A 19,542-nucleotide genomic window follows, 5' to 3' on the forward strand; every position below is an offset into this window, starting at 1 on the left:
TAGGGTAAGGACAGCACTGAACCCTGACTTTCACTTCCAGCACAGTGCTATGAATGCTTATTCATGTTTCTCATACTAGGAAGAATTCTCTCTGAACGGAAAATGTCATTTTGTTGTTTTATTTACAGCTAGTTAGGAGACTGGCACATAATATAGGGTCAATGAATTTCTGTCGCTCTAGTGAATCCATAACTCTTTACATATGTTTGACATTCTCTGAATATTTTTTTACCTGTTTGTTGTGTAGGACTGGGGGGTGCCTCCTGGAGTGAGCTTTTAGAATCTCTACCATAAACCCACACTACGGTTGGCATTTACACCAAAAAAATAGATACACCTGCCACTTGGACTTGCATACTATCAGGGAAAATATAATGGGTTTCTAGATGCTGCTAGAGATCACTCAGTTATATTGTCATTTCATCCTTGTCTGTGTCACAAGAGCCCCGGAGTAAAGGCATTGTATACTCTGCCTCTGCTCAAGCATGTGCCATCTCCTACCTGGTTTGTTCTTCTCGTTTAAAGGCATCCTAGGCAATGCCTGAACAAGCCAGCCCCCTGCAGCAGAGGGCTGAGTTACCACTCTACTGTCTATTCCTGTAGCATCTTCTCTTACATGTATTACAGCATTCTATCAGCAGAGCATCCCAGAAAATCTGACAAATAGAAGTTTGAACAAACTAGGGCTTTTATTTTTGTCAGGTTATAAGAAGTCCAGAAGTAGCATATTGTGCAAATCACTAGCACTCCATGGCGCAAATATAAAGTCAGCCTTACCGGAGAAAATCTTATAAGCTGACATATAGCAGAGGGAGCATAACTGGACGGGCTACACCATGGAAATTGCTCCAGTAGACAATCTCTGTCCTCACAGAGTGCTGCATATTTCTCGGGAGCAGGGGCAGTGAGCATTAGTTGGCTCTGTAGTAGGGAAATTGGCTTTCTTAGAAAGGGAGGAGTGGGTGCCTCTCAAGCTCAGTTCCATCAGCCTCTCCTTACACCAGGATTAATCAGATGTGTTGAGCCAGCTTGGAGCTAAACTACTAAAAGATGATAGGAAATGAGCTCTAGAAACATCCAGAACTGTGCTTCCTTTTGGTCTCTTGCTGACATTGGTTTTGCAGCTCAGGGATATTAGGGCCAAGATTTTCTGATAGGTTTGCAGGATGTCTGCTTCAGTTGCGACCATCATATCTACATTCCGGACAGGACGAAGAGGATATGTGTATACATGCAGATATGTGTATACATATGTGTACGTGGGGCCATGCACATGCACACAGAGGCTTTCCCAGAAACCCCCAGCTCCCTTTTGCTTCTCTCTCTTGGCTATAACCACGTCACAAGGCAGGGGTTAGCTGCGGGGAACCTGGGAACACTGGTCTATAGCTTTCGTGTGTATGTTAGAAAGCGGCAGGGGACAAAGGGATTGGAATGGGTGTTGAGACGGTGTCTGTCGTCGTCCTTCATCACTGGTCCAGGGTCGGGCAGAGAGATGACTATTGTATGACTTTGTCGAAGACGTGCAGCCGCTTCACTTTTGTTCATCTATGAAATAGAGGTGGTTAGCTTTTCAAAAGTGCTTTCTGTAGCATCTTATAAATAGTAAACAGTCAACTTTAGCTATTTCTGTAAAATCAAGTACTATAGTTATTCTTTTTTTATTTCTGGCTCCTATTTAGGACTCTGAATTCTGCCTATTGCCTCGTGCCTTTTTAAACTCCTCCGCCACGGCCCTTAGGGTCTTCCACACCATAGGTAAATGTGAGATCAGTGAACTCATTCATTTGCAAAACCTTAGAAAAACAACATTGCCAAAGTTGATGCTTTAAAATGGGAAAGCCCATTTAAGTCCAGAAATGATTCCAGGTAAATATCTCACGTCGACATGTATTTGCTGTGGCTCACAGTCTCCTTGTGTTAGATCATGACTAATGAGTTCTAGGTCGTGAGTTCATTTGCCACGAAGTCCAATTAGCTTTGATCCGGTCTCTGTGGGCCCAGATTGTATCCGCACCTCCAGCCGCTGGGGCCACACGCATGCGGAGAGAAGATGCATCTTTAAAAACCTTTCATTAAAATTTCCATTCCAGTGCAATTTTTGACCAAAGATCCTGTAACAGCACTTTCATATTTACTAAAGAAACATCGTCTTGTTGTGAATTATCCTCAAAATTGTAGTAGCTAGAGGACTATGAATATTTATTCTCAAATATAACACACTTTTTTTTTTTCTCAGCTTAAGCTATTTTGATCTTTCTGTGATTTTGGAAAGCTGTTATTTGACTCTGTGCAATGTTTGTCTCTCAGGTTGACTTGAGAGTTTCTGTATTCCCTCTTTTTATTTGATGCACGTCCGTGTGTGTTGGGAAAGAGTCCCCCTTTTTCTTCCGTTCTGCCATGCTGAATTCATAGCTAGCTAGTGTTTGATCCCTGACTTGGGTCTCAGTGAGATTCCGACTTCTGTGCGATCATCAAGGCGTTTTTGCTAATGACACTCCCAGAACACAGGCATGCCAGTCTTTATCATGAACCTTCGAGCACCCAGCACCTGGCCTTACAACCTGCACCTGCTTAGTAAGTGCCAATGTGCGGATGCTCCTGTCCCCGCTGTCCCTGTGCCGTGTGGCCAGGATGCACAGGGTCTCCCTCGAGAGGCAGTGATAGCCCTCCCAGAGATGTGTCATCACTTGGGAATATGTGTGATCATTATAATTCGACGATACCAGAGTGTTTCCTTGGTTCTCATCATGAGGACGGACGACTACTGCAGCCTCCCGGGCTCGGCAGCGCGAGTTAGTGAGTGAGCCTGTGTCGTAGACTCGCAGGCTGAGGCTGCTTTCTGGTGCTCGGTGTTCGAGAGCAGCTTTCTGCTCAAGGAAGAAGGTAACAGAATTGGCTGTTCCTTCCAGTAGCTTTCCCACGAATATTTTTTTGAAGTCTGGATCATAGTGTTGTCTTTTTCTACAGATTCTTAGAATTTATGATCGCTGGTAATGTAGAATGCTGTAATTAAACCAGCTGGGAAGCACTACACACCATGTAGACACAGCCCAACGCAATTGATACTTCTTGGTGTAGCTCAAAAATCCATTTTCTTTAATAGAATGATTTTTTTTTCCCTTTCCCTACCCCTTTTTTGACTCATTCTTCCCCCGCCTCCCATAATCAGTCCTCCATCATGCCAGTCAAAATGGAAATAAAGACATCCTACTCTATCATGGCCAAGTTAAGAAATCTTTTTTTTTTTTGAAAAATGATTTTAATTTTAAAGGACTGTCATGTATCAACCACTCTTTGAAGCTCGTCTCCTGTTCAGAGATGATCAATATTTTGAAATGCCAGTGTGCTGACTGCATGCATATCTGTTGCAGTAAGACTGGCCTGGGTGGAGGCCTTCTCATAATCTTCCTCTTTAGCTTATAGATTTCTCATCAACCCTGATACAGAATTTTATAAAGTATGTTTCACAGAATGTTAGTCTCATAAAAGTATTCTGTGGTTATGTAAGCGGGAAAACACTGTGCCAAAATCCTTTTGAGGATTCTAAATTTCTATTAGTCTTCTGAAGGCTCCGAGAAGTCCCCCAGAGAAGAAATGTAGTGTGTTAAAAAGTGAACCTCAGAATTCTTTTACCTTAAATAATATGGAGTCCTACCACATGGTGTACTTTGGGAGGTGGTATGCTATTAATATCTGGACATTGAACAGATTTATTAAAAATCCATAAGCATGCATAGAGGACTCACACTTTATTTTTTTAAAAGATTTTCTTTATTTATTTTAGAGAGAGAGAGAGCACGAGTGGGAGGGGCAGAGGGAGAGGAAGAATCCCAAGCAGACTCAGTGCTAAGCGCGGAGCCCAATGCGGGGCTCAATCCCGTGATGCTGGGATCACGACCTGAGCCGAAACCAAGAGTCAGACACTTAACTGACTGTGTCACCCAGGTGCCCTGAGGACTTACATTTTAAAAAGTCATTTCTTGAAAATCCTACAGTTAGTGCGTTTTCTGAAGCTACTAATTATTCTTTTCATATACTTTTTATTTTTTTAGAAAGAAATTTAGTAGCAAGGAATGCATTGTTTATTTTATTATAATTATTGTTTTTAGACAGAAAGAGAGAGAGAGCGTGCGAGTGGCAGATGGGGGGTAGTGGGCAGGCAGAGGGAGAGGTAGAGAGAGAATCTTAAGCAGGCTCCATGCTCTGTGTGGAGCCCCACATGGGGCTCGATCTCATGACCCTAAGATCCTGATCTGAGCTGAAATCAAGAGTCAGATGCTTAAACCGACTGAGCCACCCAGGCACCCCTTTTACATATACTTTTTAAATGCTTAATAAGAAATGTTAAAAGGGGTACTCTTCAAGTTCCTTTTTTGTCTGTTAGTGAAGTAGTAAATTCAGGATTTGCAGATAAGATTATACTTTCTTATTAACATTTAAGTGCCATTTATTTGAAGAAATGGGGCGTAGAATTTCTGTAATTGAGATTGAGAGGGTGTTTTCTGCATTTATGCTTCTACTGATAAGCACATTCAAATTGGTATAGGATCTGGTTTGCCATTTGGGTTTCAGGAAGTATGGAGCTGGTTATGTAGGAAGCTCTTGGAGAGAGAACTGCCCTTTTCGGTGGAAAAGCACACTGAGGTCTCTGCAATTAGAGACGGGTCCATTTCTTTAATAACATAAAAATTCCCATGGGACACCTGGGTGGCTCAGTCGGTTGAGCATCTGACTCTTAATTTTGGCTCAGGTAATGATCTCAGGGTCCTGGAATCAAGCCCCGCGTTGGACTCCGAGTTCAGCAGGAGTCTGCTTCTCCCCCTCTCTCTCTGCCCTTACCCCCATTCATGTGCACTCACATGCGTTCTCTCTGTCAAATGAATTAATAAATCTTAAAAAAAAAAAAAAAGAAAGAAATTCCCCTCTCTCCAAAAATGGAAGACTTTCAAATATGGCTTCTCAGAATGTCATAGTTGGGAAGGTTGTGGAGATCATATATTCCAATCCTTACACCTCACAGATGAGTAAATGGAAGCCCAGAGAGGTACAATGATTTGCCCAGCTAGTTAACGTCTAGAATTCATATTTTCTGACCTTTAATGCATGGTCCTTTCCAATGACCTGCAAGTAAAGGTATTTTGATCCTGAGTTATTTGGGGGATTGGAGGGAAGGTCAGTTACAAGAAAACATTTTTAGTAAATTTTATACTTTAGACTATTGCATAATTATAGGTCTTATTATAGGTTGATAATTGAACTTATGATTTTTTTTATTCTTTAAAACTAAGAATGTTTTTATTCATATGAATCTCTTTTCATGTTTTTAAAAAAGTCCTCTTTTATAGTTAAAGTTATTTCATGAATATATAATGTTCTTTGGATATTCATAAAATGTATGGAAAAGTCCATATGTAATAATTTTTCAACATTGAATATTGTAGTTAAAGAGCTTCCAAGAGAAAGGCTATTATCTGTCTGTCCTGTCTATGTAGCTTTTTATTATTTTTCACTAGTAGAATGAAATGATGCACATTAAGGGTAATTTGCTCCATGATATTTTCATATCCAGTAGCTTGTTGTCTAGAATAGTTCTCTACGATAATAGTTGGAAGAGTTGAGACACTTAATTTTTCTCCTCCTCTCCTCTTCCCCCCTTTTATTAAAAAGGGAAGAAATGAAAGAAATCCACATATCCTTTTTTAGCTGTAGAACCAAGTTGTGTTACTAGCTTTCTTTTCTTTTTTTTTTAAGATTTTATTTATTTATTTGACAGAGAGAGAGACACAGGGAGAGAGGGAACACAAGCAGGGGGAGTGGGAGAGAGAGAAGCAGGCTTCCCGCGGAGCAGGGAGCCCGATGCGGGGCTCGATCCCAGGACCCTGGGATCATGACCTGAGCTGAAGGCAGACGCTTAACCAACTGAGCCACCCAGGCGCCCCATGTTACTAGTTTTCTTAAATGAACTGCTGATACCCCTGTTCAGGTATCGTGTCTCCTACTGACTACAGTGTAACCTCAGAGAAACAGCATTTTTGCATCAAGATTTCCTAATCTGTGGAATGGAATTAATAGTTAAAAGCATTACTTAATAACCAGGTCAGGTACAGAGAGGGTAGGGAATGGAAAGTGGGGTAATTAGTATTGTCTGAAAAAGCATATTCACTTTTGGTATCGGTACTCTTCTAAAACTAACTGCAAAAGTAAAACTTGATAAAAAGTCTCCACTTGAACAGTATTTGGAAGCTGGAGTGAGAAATCTTTGCTGAAGGCCTGTATTTGTAAAGGGTATGTATTTCGAATCATGATATTGTGCCTCACAAAGAGGCTGATGTCTCTTAGGATACGAGTATAATCCCTCAACTATCTAAAGTCTGAGGTTGGTTCACAAAGGCTGAACTCTGTCATGACCAGAAAGTTCTAGGAAGGACAGCACTGACAAATCTTAGTCCAGCCCTCAGCAGGAGTCAAACCTCCCACGGAGTGCTCTGAAGCCCCAGTGTGCCTGACTTAGGGTGTGGGACATGCCACCTGTTTGCCTGGCCTTAGCACTCTGTTTGGCCTCAACAACACACATATGCATGTTAGCTGCTTTTGTCCGTTTTTGAAAGTATCCATCTCTGACAAATGCCTGGTTTCTCTATTCCTCTTCATAGTAAAACCTCTCTGATTGACCACATATTCCTCAGCCTCTTCAAGCCGGCTTTCTTCCCCACATTACAATGAAATTGCTCTTGTCAAGGTCATTGGTGACCTCCAACGGTTTAAGTCTAATAGACATTCTTCTAGATTAAATTTTCTTAATCTCAAACAGCCACCCTGCCAGCTACTCTCTCCTTGCTTGAATCACCATCTCCTCTTGGCTTTTCTGACTATATTCTTCTGTTTTCTTCCTATCTTGTTGGGTCTTACTCATTCTTATTATTGGCCATGTAATTTTTCTATGGCCATAGTTCTGTGTACTTTTCCCTACTGTTCTCTAACAGAGACCACTTTTCTTTCACAATACCTAATGACTATCAGTCATTGCCATGACTATTTTTAACTTACCTAACATTTGTCTTTCCCCCACCAGAATGTAAGTTTCATGTAGTCAGGTACCTGGTTTTTGCTCCCCATTCTCTAATAGCTAGAACAGTCATTGATAATAGGTGCTCAATCTGTGTTTGCTGAAGGAATTAAATAAAAGATAGCATTTAATGACATGTGAGACAAGAGCAGGCTACTTGGTTGGTCTATCTTATTTATTTTCTCTTGTATTTATTTTTATTGTGAATTTTTTCTTTCTTTAAATTTTTTTTTATTGGAGTATAGTTGATGCACAATGTTCCATTAGTTTCAGGTATACAACATAGTGATTCAACAAGTCCATATGTTGTATTATGCTCATCACAAGAGTGGCTACCATCTGTCACCATATAATGCTATTATAATACTACTGACTATATTCTCTATGCTGTACCTTTTATCCTCATGACTTAACTTATTTCATAATTGGAAGCCTGTATCTCCTACTCCCCTTCACCCCCCGCCCTTCCTTCTGGCTACCATCAGTTTGTTCTCCATATTTATGGGTCTGTTTTTGCTTCTTGTTTGTTTGTTTTGTTTTTTAGATTCCATGTATAAATGAAATTATGTGATATTTGTCTTTCTCTGTCTAACTTACTTCACTTAGCATAATACCCTCTAGATCCATCCGTGTTGTTGCAGATGGGAAGATCTCATTCTTTTTTTATGGCTGAGTAATATACCATTGTGTATGTATACCACATCTTCTTTATTTATTCATCTATGGATAGACGCTTGGGTTGCTTCCATAACTTGGCTATTGTGAATAATGCTGCAGTAAACATAAGGGTGCATATATCTTATTGAATTAGTATTTTTATTTTCTTTGGGTAAATACCCAGTAGTGGAATTATTGGATCATATGATATTGCTAGTTTTTAGGAACCTCCATGCTGTTTTCCATAGTGGCCGCACCAACTTACATTCCCACCAACAGTGCATGAGGGTTCCTTTTTCCCCACATCCTCACCACACTTACTTCTTCTTCTTCTTCTTTTTTTTTACTCTAGCTATTCTGACTTGTGTGAGGTGATATCTCATTGTGGTTTTGATTTGCATTTTCCTGATGATGAGTGATGTTGAGCATCTTTTCGTGTGTTGGCCATCTGGATGTCTTCTTTGGAAAAATGTCTACTTAGGTCCTCTTTCCATTTTTAATTGGATTATTTGTTCTTTTAGGTGTTGAGTTGCAAAAGTTTTTTATATATTTTAGATATTAACCCCTTATCAGATATATCATTTGCAAATAAGTCAGTTGACTTACTGTTTGGTGACAGTTACCTATGCTGTGCAATTTTGATGTAGTCCTAATAATTTATTTTTGTTCTGTTTCCTTTGCTTGAGAGACATATCTAGAAAAATGTTGCCAAGGCCAATGTCAAAGAAATTACTACCTATGATTTCTGAAATGAGTTTTATGGTTTCAGTGCTTATAGTTAGGTCTTTAATCCTTTTTGAATTTATTTTTGTGGTGTATGGTGTAAGGAAGTGGTCCAGTATCATTCTCTTGCATGTAGCTGTCCAATTTTCCCAGCACCATTTTTTGAAGAGACTGTCTCTTCTCCTTTGTATATTCTCTTCCTTTGTCATAGATTAATTGACCATATAAATGTAGATTTATTTCTGGGCTCTTCTATTCCATTGACCTATATGTCTGTTTTTGTGCCAGTACCATACTGTTTTGATTACCACAGCTTTGTAATAGAGCTTGAAATCTGGGATTGTGATTCCTCCAGCTTGTTGTTTTTTTCTCAAGATTGCTTTGGCTCTTCAGGATCTTTTGTGGTTCCAGACAAATTTTAGTTTTATTTGTTCTAGTTCTATGAAAAATACTATTGCTATATGGGTAGAGATTGCATTGAATTTGTAGATTGCTTAGGATAGTATGGACATTAAACAATATTAATTCCTTCCATCCATGAGCATGGAATGCGTTTCCATTTGTTTGTGCATTCTTCAATTTCTTTACTCAGTGTTTTAGAGTTTGCAGATCATGAGTCTTTCACCTCCTTGGTCAAGTTTTTTCCTAACTATTTCATTCTTTTTGGTGCAACTGTAAATGGAATCGTTAAATTCTCTTTCTGCTACTTCGTTATTAGTGTATGGAAATGAAGCTGATTTCTGTGCATTAATTTTGTGTCCTGCAACTTTACTGACATGTTAGTTGGTTGTTTTAAATACCTAAGGGAAAATGATTGGAACTGAATTGAGATGCTATTAACATAGTATTAACACAGCTTTTTTGGCGGTGGGTAGGGGGAGGTTCTTTTTTTTCCACTGCAAAACATTTTTGGGCTTATGTGCATGTATGTGGTTGCTCAGTTTTTGTTATTGTTTTCAAATCTATAAGACAGTATTATTAGCTGTAGTTACAGTGCTGTACGTTAAATCCTCAGAACTTACTCTTTAACTGAAAGTTGATGTCCTTTGGTCATTATCTCCCATTTCTCCCAGCTCCAGCCCCTGGCAACCACCATTCTACTCCCTGTTCTTATGAGTTTAATTTTTTATATTCCACATTGAAAGGAGATTATATAGTACTTGTCTTTGTCTGACTTATTTCACTTAGCATTATGTTCTCAAAGTGTATCTATGTTTTTGTAATGGCTGAATAATATTCCACTGTATATATGTATACCACATTTTCTTCATCCATTCATCTATTGATGGACACTTAGGTTGTGTCCATGTCTTGGCTCTTATGAATAATGCTGCAGTGAACAGGGAATGCAGATACCTCTTTGAGACACTGATTTCACTTTCTTCAGATATTTACCCAGAAGTGGGATTGCTGGATTATATGGTCGCTCTGAAATAGACACATGGGCCAGTGGAACAGAATAGAATGCCCAGAAATAAGCCATAAACTCAAGCATATGCAGCCAACTAATTTTTGACAAGGGCGCAAGAATATACAATGGGAAAAGGACAGTCTCTTCAATAAATGATATTGAGAAAAACTAGATCTTCACTTGCAAAAAAAAAATGAAATCGGACCACTATGTTACAGCACTCATAAATTGAAATAGATTACAGATTTAAGTATAAGATCCGAAACTATAAAACTCCTAAAAGAAAACATAGGGTATGTGCTCCTTGACATCAGTCTTGGAAATGATGTTTTAGATAGGACACCAAAAGCACAGACAACAGAGGCAAAAATAAACAAGTGAACTCATCAAACGAAAAGGCGAAGGAAACCATCAGCAAAATGAAAAGGCCACCTACCAAATGGGAGAAAATATTTGTATGCCATGTATCTGAAAGGGGTTGATATCTAAAATATTTAAGGGACTGACACAACTTTTTATTTGCAAAAAAAGCAAATAATCCAATTAAAGAAAGGGCTAAGGACCTGAATAGACTTTTTTTTTTTAAATACATACAAATGGCCCACAGGTACATGGAAAAATTCTCAGCATCACTAATCATCAGGGAAATGCTGTTATCAAAAAGACAAGAAATAACATGTGTTGATGAGGATATGGAGAAAAAGGAACCCTTGTGTGCTGTTGGTGAAAACATAAATTGGTACAGCCGTTACGGAAAACAGTATGAAATTTCCTCAAAAAAATTAAAAATAGAACTACCATTCGATCTAGCTCAGTTTTTCTTATTTATAAATTTAAACCAGGGACTGTGGATCAAAATCTTATATGCTCCATTTCTGCCAACGTTGATTTAAGTCCGTATGAACTTCCCTGACTTACGTTGTCAGGACAAATGGCCTGTCTGTGTACCTCTTATGTGTAGCTCACTGGTGTACTTAAAAACCATTCTAGCAATGAACATTTCGGTAATGCTCTCAGGGATAGCTGCAACAGAGTGTAAAACTCCTTTATAATAGCAGACTTTAGACTTTTTAAAACACTCAGACTAAAAGAACTAATAGTTGTGAGATTGTACTTTTTTCCTTCATACCTGTGAACTCTGGTTGCACATTTTTAGTATCTTCCAGTACGGTGTTTCTCAAAGTTTCGCAGACCAGCAGCACTGACATCATCTGAGAACTTTTTAGAAGCACCAACCTGGTTCAGAAATTTTGGGCATGGGGTCCGGCCATTGGTGTTTCAACAAGCCCTCCCAGTGATTCTTATGAATGCTGAAGTGTGAGAACCACATTTCTTTATTAGAAATAAAGAATTTAAATACAAAGTATAAATGTCCAGTTATGTTGATGTAATGATAATAGGATGATAAAAAGTTACAGTTCCATTACTTTGGACATTATCAACATATATAGTAATGAAAATACTACATATGAATGAGAAATCCCAATTAGTTGTTGCAAGAATTCTTACTGACTTTTACCATTCATTCTTGCATTTCCTCCCTAGTTGTTTTGGCAACAATTCAGTAGATGCTTTTAGTTTTTACTTATTGTTATAGCAGTTGAAATGAGTAGAAATAAGTCTGTCTTCTGAATTTAAATCAAGCCAAGGGTTTTATTCGTGATATTGAGTAGTATTTCTTTCTTTATATTCAGTCTATTGTTTTTTATTCTTAGGTAATAATAGGAGGTTAAATGTCATGTCACTTGAATTCCCTTCTGAATTACTATTTTCCCTTTCATGTCTTTCACAAAATGGACATATCCCCACTCCGTTGCATCTTCTGGCTTCAGTCTGACTGGGAGCATTCGAGAGAAGATGTTTCAAAACTCAAATAAGTCATGCATGCCGGCCAGCCAGAAATTATATCCCGTATGAACACAATTTGTTGAAGATTCCAAATAATGTAGCTACTTCTGTGCAGGACTTTTGTGATGCACATAAAAACTTCATAGTGGAAAACTGTTTAAGGGAAGGTTCTTGATTTTCAAGCAATAGAAACCAACTCTGGCTTATGTAAGCAGAACACAGGATGTATCTAAAGGTATTTGTGACTCAGAGAATTTCAAGGGAGTCTGGAGAATGCAGCTGAACAAGGGTGGGCATGAGTGATGTTATGCAGCGGCCAGACTGTAGACAAAACCACATCACAGAAGAAGTCCAGTGAGGACACCACAAATCATGACCTCACACCATGCACCTGTGTCACCACGAGATTCTGATCGTGGCTGCATAAGCGGGGTAACACTTCCCAACCTGTGTGATTCCCCTAATGCCAATAAATGAGACAGTATATCCCCCATCTTTAAAAATAATTCCCTCTAGTTCCCAAATTCTCCAGGTTCCCTCTTGTGCTCTCAGATTTTTGGAAAATATTTAAAAAGACATTCTGGCTACACTTATTTACCTATTTCTTCGATCTGGTTCGATAAAATGAATATTGCTATCAGGACACTGAAACACTTTTCAGTAAGATCACCTCCTATCCTATCTCATGGACATGTTCCAGAATCATCTCACATGACCCGTCTGCAGCATTGGGCCCTCCCTTTCTCATGGTTTCCAGTTCCCTCTCTGGCCTCAGGATTTTGTTCCGGTTATTTCTCTAGCAGGGACATTCCCCTACCCACGCCTCCTTGCTCCTACCCCAGCTTAAAACAAAATTCAAAGTTCTTGCCATAGTTCATAACAGTGTCTTTCAAACTTTGTGAACTACCATCCACAGTGACAAGGTTAGATGTACATTTTATACTCAGGCAAATACACACATACACCCATAGCATATGCACACCCACGCGAGCACACACACACACATCATGTATTTAAACGATAGAAATAAATGTTTCTCAAAAGAATGCTTATCCTTACAAGGTGTAATATGCTTGAATGTTGGCTGGCCTAGGCTAGTCTCTTTTTTTAATAGTTGTTGTGACCTATTAAAATTGTGAATGTGACCCACAGTTTAAAAAAAAAATATTTACATAGTTTGGATGTTTAATTTTTACCTACTTTTTCAACCCCATTTCTTTCTAATATCCTCATTCATTATATCCAGCCATTCTAGACTTGTGATTTCTTCCTAAATATCAGGATCTTTCTTGTGTTGTAGCTTTTCACACACAGTGCTCTCTTCCTGATATGTTTTTCTTTCTGCTTTCCATAGGGCTGACTCCTTTTCATCTTTTAGTTTTAAGCTAAATATCTCCCCTTTGGGTAACATTACTTGACTCCTCTAATAACCCCCCTTCCACTTATTATGCTTTCATATTTGATTTTTCTTCCATAGACTTAAGAAAATTTCTAATTATCATATTGCATTTCTTATTTATTTTATTTTTATTTATTTATTTATTTGTTTATTTTTGAGAGAGAGAGACAGAGAATGAACAAGCAAGGAGGAGGGTCAGAGACAGCGGGAGAAGCAGACTCTCTGCTGAGCAGGGAGCCCAATGCGGGGCTTGATCCCAGGACCCTGAGATCACGACCTGAGCCGAAGGCAGATGCTTAACCGGCTGAGCCACCCAGGAGCCCCTGAATTTCTTATTTTTGACCACCTACTCCTCATCTAGTCCTTATGACCGTAGATGTCATGTCTCTTTTGTTCCTTTTATTCTAGGTACCAGAGTAGATGCTCAGTAAATATTTGTTAAAAGAATGTGTACAGAGTAGCCTGCAAAGAATAAAACATTCTCCCTGTGTAAGGTATTACAATGATCCGCATTATTCTATTCTATCTTCATAATACATTTTATGGTATAAAACTTGCAAGATACTCTATTTCCTTAATTTACCATTTTCATGCCATTGCTTAATCTTCTAGTTGACTAGCTTAGTGGTGGGAGTCTATTCAAAACCTGGGTAAAATACAAAACACATAGTTCGGAGATATTATGTATTTGGAGTTGTGGATAAGACACTTGAAGCTAAAGAAAACAGAAAATTGGTTATAGCTAAGGTAAATTGACATAATCATCCTAGTGAATAAGCAAGCAGGGAATATTCAGGGTCATGCTTAGCCAAGGTATATGCTGAGGCATGATGGGATGCAAACAGCACTAATTTACTGAATTCAATGGATCAGTCCTGACATTTACATAGAACCTTATAAAAGAGTCAGCTATGAAGAAGCTTTTGTCAGCAAGTATGCACATATCTACGTATTTACATTCATTACTGGATACATATGCGGAACAATGGAAAGTCTTCTCTTCTGCTATAGAAATAATATGACACATTATTTTCATAACAGTCTGTGGCAATCAATAAAGAACAAGCGAAAGGAACACAGTAGCGCTTTTCAAATGTGCACAGAACTGCTTGGGAATTTAGCTGTTTCAGGAATGTACAGTCCAGAAGTAGTAAGCTGCTTTCAGTCTGATATGCCAAATATTGAGTAATTTTCTGGAACATATGTTTTGGAAATTGGGGGGGGAAATAGTGTTCAAGCAATAACTCGTATGTATTTATTACACAATATGGAAAACAGGCTGATCTGAGGTATCAGAATTAAAGAGTCATTACTTCCAGTACCTAAGAAAGAACTTTGTGCTGTTGGTGCTTTTTTTTTTTTTTAACATAAAATTTTCAGTATTTATCCAGGACCTTAAATCATTTACACACGGCAGAGACCTTTCAGAGTTATCTGTGCATGACTTTGGCTCTGCCTCTGGAGACAGGACTCCAACAATGGGTTAATGCTTACCATCTTAACCTTTAAAGGACAGGGACTAAGGATATTGTGGTCTGCCTCTATTACCCCATTTAAAAGTCTCCGCCATTCCCACTGCAAGGGTACATTTGTCAGAAGACAAATTCAAAAACCCTTCTCGACACTTCACTTCCTAATAAATTTTGTCCTCCCCTCCCAAAATTGTCAGTCTTTACCCCAATATGTGTCTGTGCAGTAGCCCAGTCTTCTCCCCTGTCCCATGGGTCATGATTGAGTGATGAGGATAGTTTGTGAGTCAGCCACACTCTTCAGTGTTCTTTTCTCCTGTTCTTTTCTCACGTTATAGCTCACAAATGATCTCTACCTACCAGAAGGAAGTATGAAAATAAAAGTGGGTTGCCATGTTTTCATACTGACTTGACGGCTATAGAGATTTTATGTATCTGTGATGCATTGGTTGGTATTACCGTTGTTCACCGAGAATTCCGGAGGCATGCCCAACAGATGGAGCGATTTAAATCCCTTGGAATGTTTCTCTTATGGTAGAGTAGTGACTTCCATGATCATAGAACCCCTAAAAGCCAAGTGTGTGGTGAGTAAGTATCCTCTGAAATAATCCCGCCTTCTCCATCTCTCCTGCTTTACCATTGCGAGGACATCTCCCACAGTTTCTATGCTGAGTAAGAGAAGAGGGGAGTGTGGTTCTAGTAAACAGTGAGCGCAGGTGTAAGCAAATCCCAGATAGCAACAGGAAGCTCGTGCCTTCCCCGTAACACCTGTAGAAGTGTCTCCCACAGTCGTTCACAAATAATGACATACACAAAAAGTTCTTTTTATGTGATGAAACGATTGAGAACATGGGCTAAGTGCAGACTCCCAAATCTATTTTTTTTTAAAGATTTTATTTACTTCAAAGAGAGGGAGGGAGGGAAAGAGAGAGAGAGCAAGAGAGCACAAGCAGGGGGAAGGGCAGAGGGAGAGGGAGAAGCAGATTCCCTGCTGAGCAGGGAGGCCAACCTGAGCCAAAGGCAGACATCTAACCACTTAACCGACTGAGCCACCCAGGTGCCCCCCAAATCTACTTCTTTTTTTTTTTTTTTTACTAGCTGTTTGCTTTGGACAAAGCTATGTAATCTCTCTAACCTTTTCTAAACAATTACCTTGTCTGTGAAAGAGAAATTATAATAGTACCTATCTCATAGAGTTGTAGTGAAGATTAAATGAGTCAATACCTGAAAAGCACATTAAATAGTGCCTGTTGCATAGGAAATGGTCAGTAAATATTAGCGATCATTAACTATTGTATGTTTCACTTGTGAAATCAGCTTCGTGTTGAGAGCATGCTTAATCATTTTGTTCAGACTGTGAAAAGGAAAGCCAGCACCATGCCCAGCTTTGTGGAAGTATTTATTGTCATATATGTATTTCTACACTTTACTTAGCTTTACTTAAATATCATCATCAGATTGTGTTATTTAAGCACAGTGAAATAGGGTCACTATCATATTTAGTGGGCATAAATTAAAATGAGCACATTTCTCTTTTTACCTAAATTTGAAAGCAACATGGCTGGTTTTTCTTACATAAATGTGTAATGAAAGAAATATATAAATGGACTTCCAGCTGGGAAATAGAGCAATGATGATGTGTGTGTATTTTAAATGGCCTTTTTCTATCTGTAAAAAAAAAAAAAAAGTTCTCTATGGGGTTATTTCACTCATCACTCCAAACTAAAATTTATACCTGGATCTGGGGAAAGTGGTAACTTTACCCAGTGGAGAATACTTTTGGAGCATCTTTATTATTTTACTAAAATTTACACTATGGATTATATTACAAGTATAATTTGTAATGGGTATGAATGATCTGCTTTAAGTGATACCAAAACATCTTAGAATTCTCACATTTTAACAAAACAAAAAAGGATTTATGTTTTAGAAATTTATGAAAGTGGCTATTATGTCAAATATACTTTTAAATAGAATCATATTTTTATTTCTTGACTAGTGTGCCTGTAGCATACCAGCAACTGTTTAAATGTTGAGGGTACAGATGGGAATAGAACGTAATTTCACAGGAGTATGAAGACACGAGGAAATTAATAAGTGTATTGAGAGCTGTTTCAGGGATGCACAGGGTGTTGGGAAAGTACAGAGAACAAAATATAACAGCCCTACGGGGATTGGCCACAGAGGGCAAGCTGTACAAAAAAATAACTCTGGGAGGAACCAGTGAAAAGGTCAGTGTGGTGTAAGTGAGGAAAGCATTTGAGGACATAGCTAGTCACCTGTCCAGAGATCACGTAGGCACCAGCCCTGTGCATCTTGTAAGGCAGGCCAAGGGTTTTGAATTTCTTCTGCAGGCCACGGAGAATCATGAAGAAGTTTTTAAGAAAAGTTTGTGTTTCATATTTGAATTTTGGGGAAGTTCCCCTGGCTGCAAAGGTGAAGATAGATTGGAAAAGAACCAAATTAGAGGAAGGAAAACCAATTAGGGGGCAATTATAGTAGAGAATCTTGTGAGAGAAGGAAGTGAGTATGAGAATGGAAAGGAGGATTGGAGAATTATTTAGAAGGTAAAACTAGTTAAGACTTAGTGACTGATGTCAGTCCAGATGAGGAAAGAGTGAGCTGAGGATAGTTGTGCTGCCTTCCGCCGAGAGGGGGAGTATAGGAAAAGGAGCAAGAGAGAAAGGGAATTTCTTTTTAGCCATAAGTTAAAGTTTACATATGGGGACTTCCCATTTATCATGGGGTTTCCTAGTGGAGATAACCAGGGGGCTGTTAGAAACCCAGGTTTTAATTCTTCAAGTATAACCACAAGGTAGAGAAAGAGAGATTAACTCATGTATGAGCATGCCTATGGTAAAAATAAGTGGTCTCAATAAAAATGAGAAAAAAATAAGAGCTAAAAATGGAGACCTCAGAAAATACTAGTATTTAAAGTACCAGAAAACTAGAGCCTCCAAAAGGTCCTTTTAGGTAGTGGTGAAAAAAAAGAAGCAAAGAATGGACAAGAAATGCCATAGAAACTAAGGAGCAAGAGAAGTTAGGACCGAGAGACTCCATATATACGATAGAAAATGTCTGAGAACATACACACCAAATTGTCAGTAGTGACTGGCTGTGGGATGTGGGGTTGAAGAGAATGATGTTAGAACTGGGAATTTCCATTGGATATTTGAATTTGTTTTAAATGAAAGTATTTTATACCTCTCTGTACCATTTTTGCAACTTGTGAGCTTATAATTATTTCAGAATGAGAAGTGAAAACCAAAGTCAGGTTAAAATGTAAGGGATAGTCCATTGGAAATGAAAAATAAATCAAGCAAATAAGCTGCTTAATCAGAACAGGAGAAGGAAGGAAAGGGCAACATGAGGTGGTCAACAATGTCGCGCTGCAGATAGGTCAAAAAAGATAAGGACTGAAGCCTTTTAGCTTGGTATTTAGATTTGGTCACAAGCAACCTTATTAGAAGCAACTGCAGTGAAAAACTAAGGGCAGAACATTTACTACATTTGTTGCTAAGTTGAAAGGTAAGGACTTGAAGGGTGGCCTAGTCATCTCCTCAGGGAGGAACCTGAGTGTGAAGGAAGAGAAAGAGGTAGAGATAGGGATTGAGGGTCCAACAAGAGTGAACTGTTTGCTCAAGGTCCTTATGGTGGCAAGAAAGAGATCCATGCACACTCCCTTGGTCACGGAGGTTTATTGAAGTCACCCAGGAATGGGAAGTAGCACGGGGAGTTGACTTGTCAGCCCCTTTTCCTAAAACTGGGTTCTGCAGGAAGCATTATACTGAATTGGAGAAGTCGCTCAGCAAGATTTCTTGGCGGGATGAGACCTGAGCTTATTTACGTGCTGGAGGCAGGCACGAGTCAAGGGCGAAAGTTCTCAAGTACAGAGGAGTGTTGAGGTACTTACTAAAGGAATGTACCCTTCATTTCCGGAGTGAAGTTTCATACAAAAATGCAAAACTCTCCTTGTTCCAAAGGCTAAGCTAACATTTTAAACATATATTCATGCTAGAAAAAAATTAAGATGATATAAATAAGCTACTAAATTGCTTCCTTTTTCCTTCTTCTTCTAAAGCCGGACAACAACTTACCCTTACACGGAAACGCAGATGTACAGCCAAAACACTGGAGGGAATTACTTTGATACTCAAGGGAGTTCTGCGCAGGTGACTACCGTGGTTTCGTCCCACAGCATGGTGGGCACTGGTGGGATTCAGATGGGCGTCACGGGAGGACAACTCATCAGCAGCTCTGGAGGAACCTATCTCATCGGCAATTCAATGGAGAACTCCGGTCACTCAGTGACACATACCACTCGGGCCTCTCCAGCGACAGTAAGTATTTGAGTTTTTATTTGTTTAATTTAGCTTCTTGGTAGCCTCTATGGTACATTTTCCTCTCTCGAGGGAAAAAAAACAACACAGACTGGGCTGGGCACAAATGTATTGAGCAGTTTTAGTACTTTGGTATTATCCAGAATGTGGTCCATGTGGAACTATGCAGAATGATACTGATATGTCCCCCACAATTATGTGAGTTGGGAAGTTTTTATGAATAATGGGAAGAGAGGTGAGTCTTACTCATTAATGCTGATTTTCATAGGCTTCCTTCAGTGATATTCAGTAAAATACTGTGAATTTCTACTGAAAGAACTTACTTTTATCTTATGCTGATTTACCCTGGCTTATGAAGAGTAGAATACAATTGAGTTTAAATTTTCACATCTTTCAACAATAGTCTTTACATTAACTCATCACCAGAGAAGTTACCATATGGGCAGCATTTCCCAAACCTTAGACATTTAGTTTGGCCATATTCACTTATGTCACCTGTACTATTATTTACTTAATGTATTTTTTGAAATTGATTCACTTCTAAAATAGAAAACCATGTGTAATTTTTTCTAAAGTATATAAAAACCCATACTTAAATAGTAAGGTTGGAAGTGTTTACCCATGTG

At 38.8% G+C, this 19,542-nt stretch overlaps 1 protein-coding gene across 6 annotated transcripts in view; it reads left to right on the forward strand.

The window, feature by feature from the left end:
- Nucleotides 1-19,542, forward strand: part of RFX3 (regulatory factor X3) — a 384,699-nt gene that overhangs the window by 269,714 nt on the left and 95,443 nt on the right. For all 6 annotated transcript variants that reach the window (XM_032427525.1, XM_032427527.1, XM_032427524.1 and 3 more), the window contains exon 4: nucleotides 18,658-18,916. In XM_032427525.1, coding sequence (XP_032283416.1) covers nucleotides 18,658-18,916 — 259 coding nt within the window. The remainder of the gene's footprint in view (nucleotides 1-18,657; nucleotides 18,917-19,542) is intronic.

Source organism: Phoca vitulina, unplaced genomic scaffold (assembly GCF_004348235.1).
Source record: "Phoca vitulina isolate PV1807 unplaced genomic scaffold, GSC_HSeal_1.0 scaffold37, whole genome shotgun sequence".
NCBI classification, from domain to species: domain Eukaryota; kingdom Metazoa; phylum Chordata; class Mammalia; order Carnivora; family Phocidae; genus Phoca; species Phoca vitulina.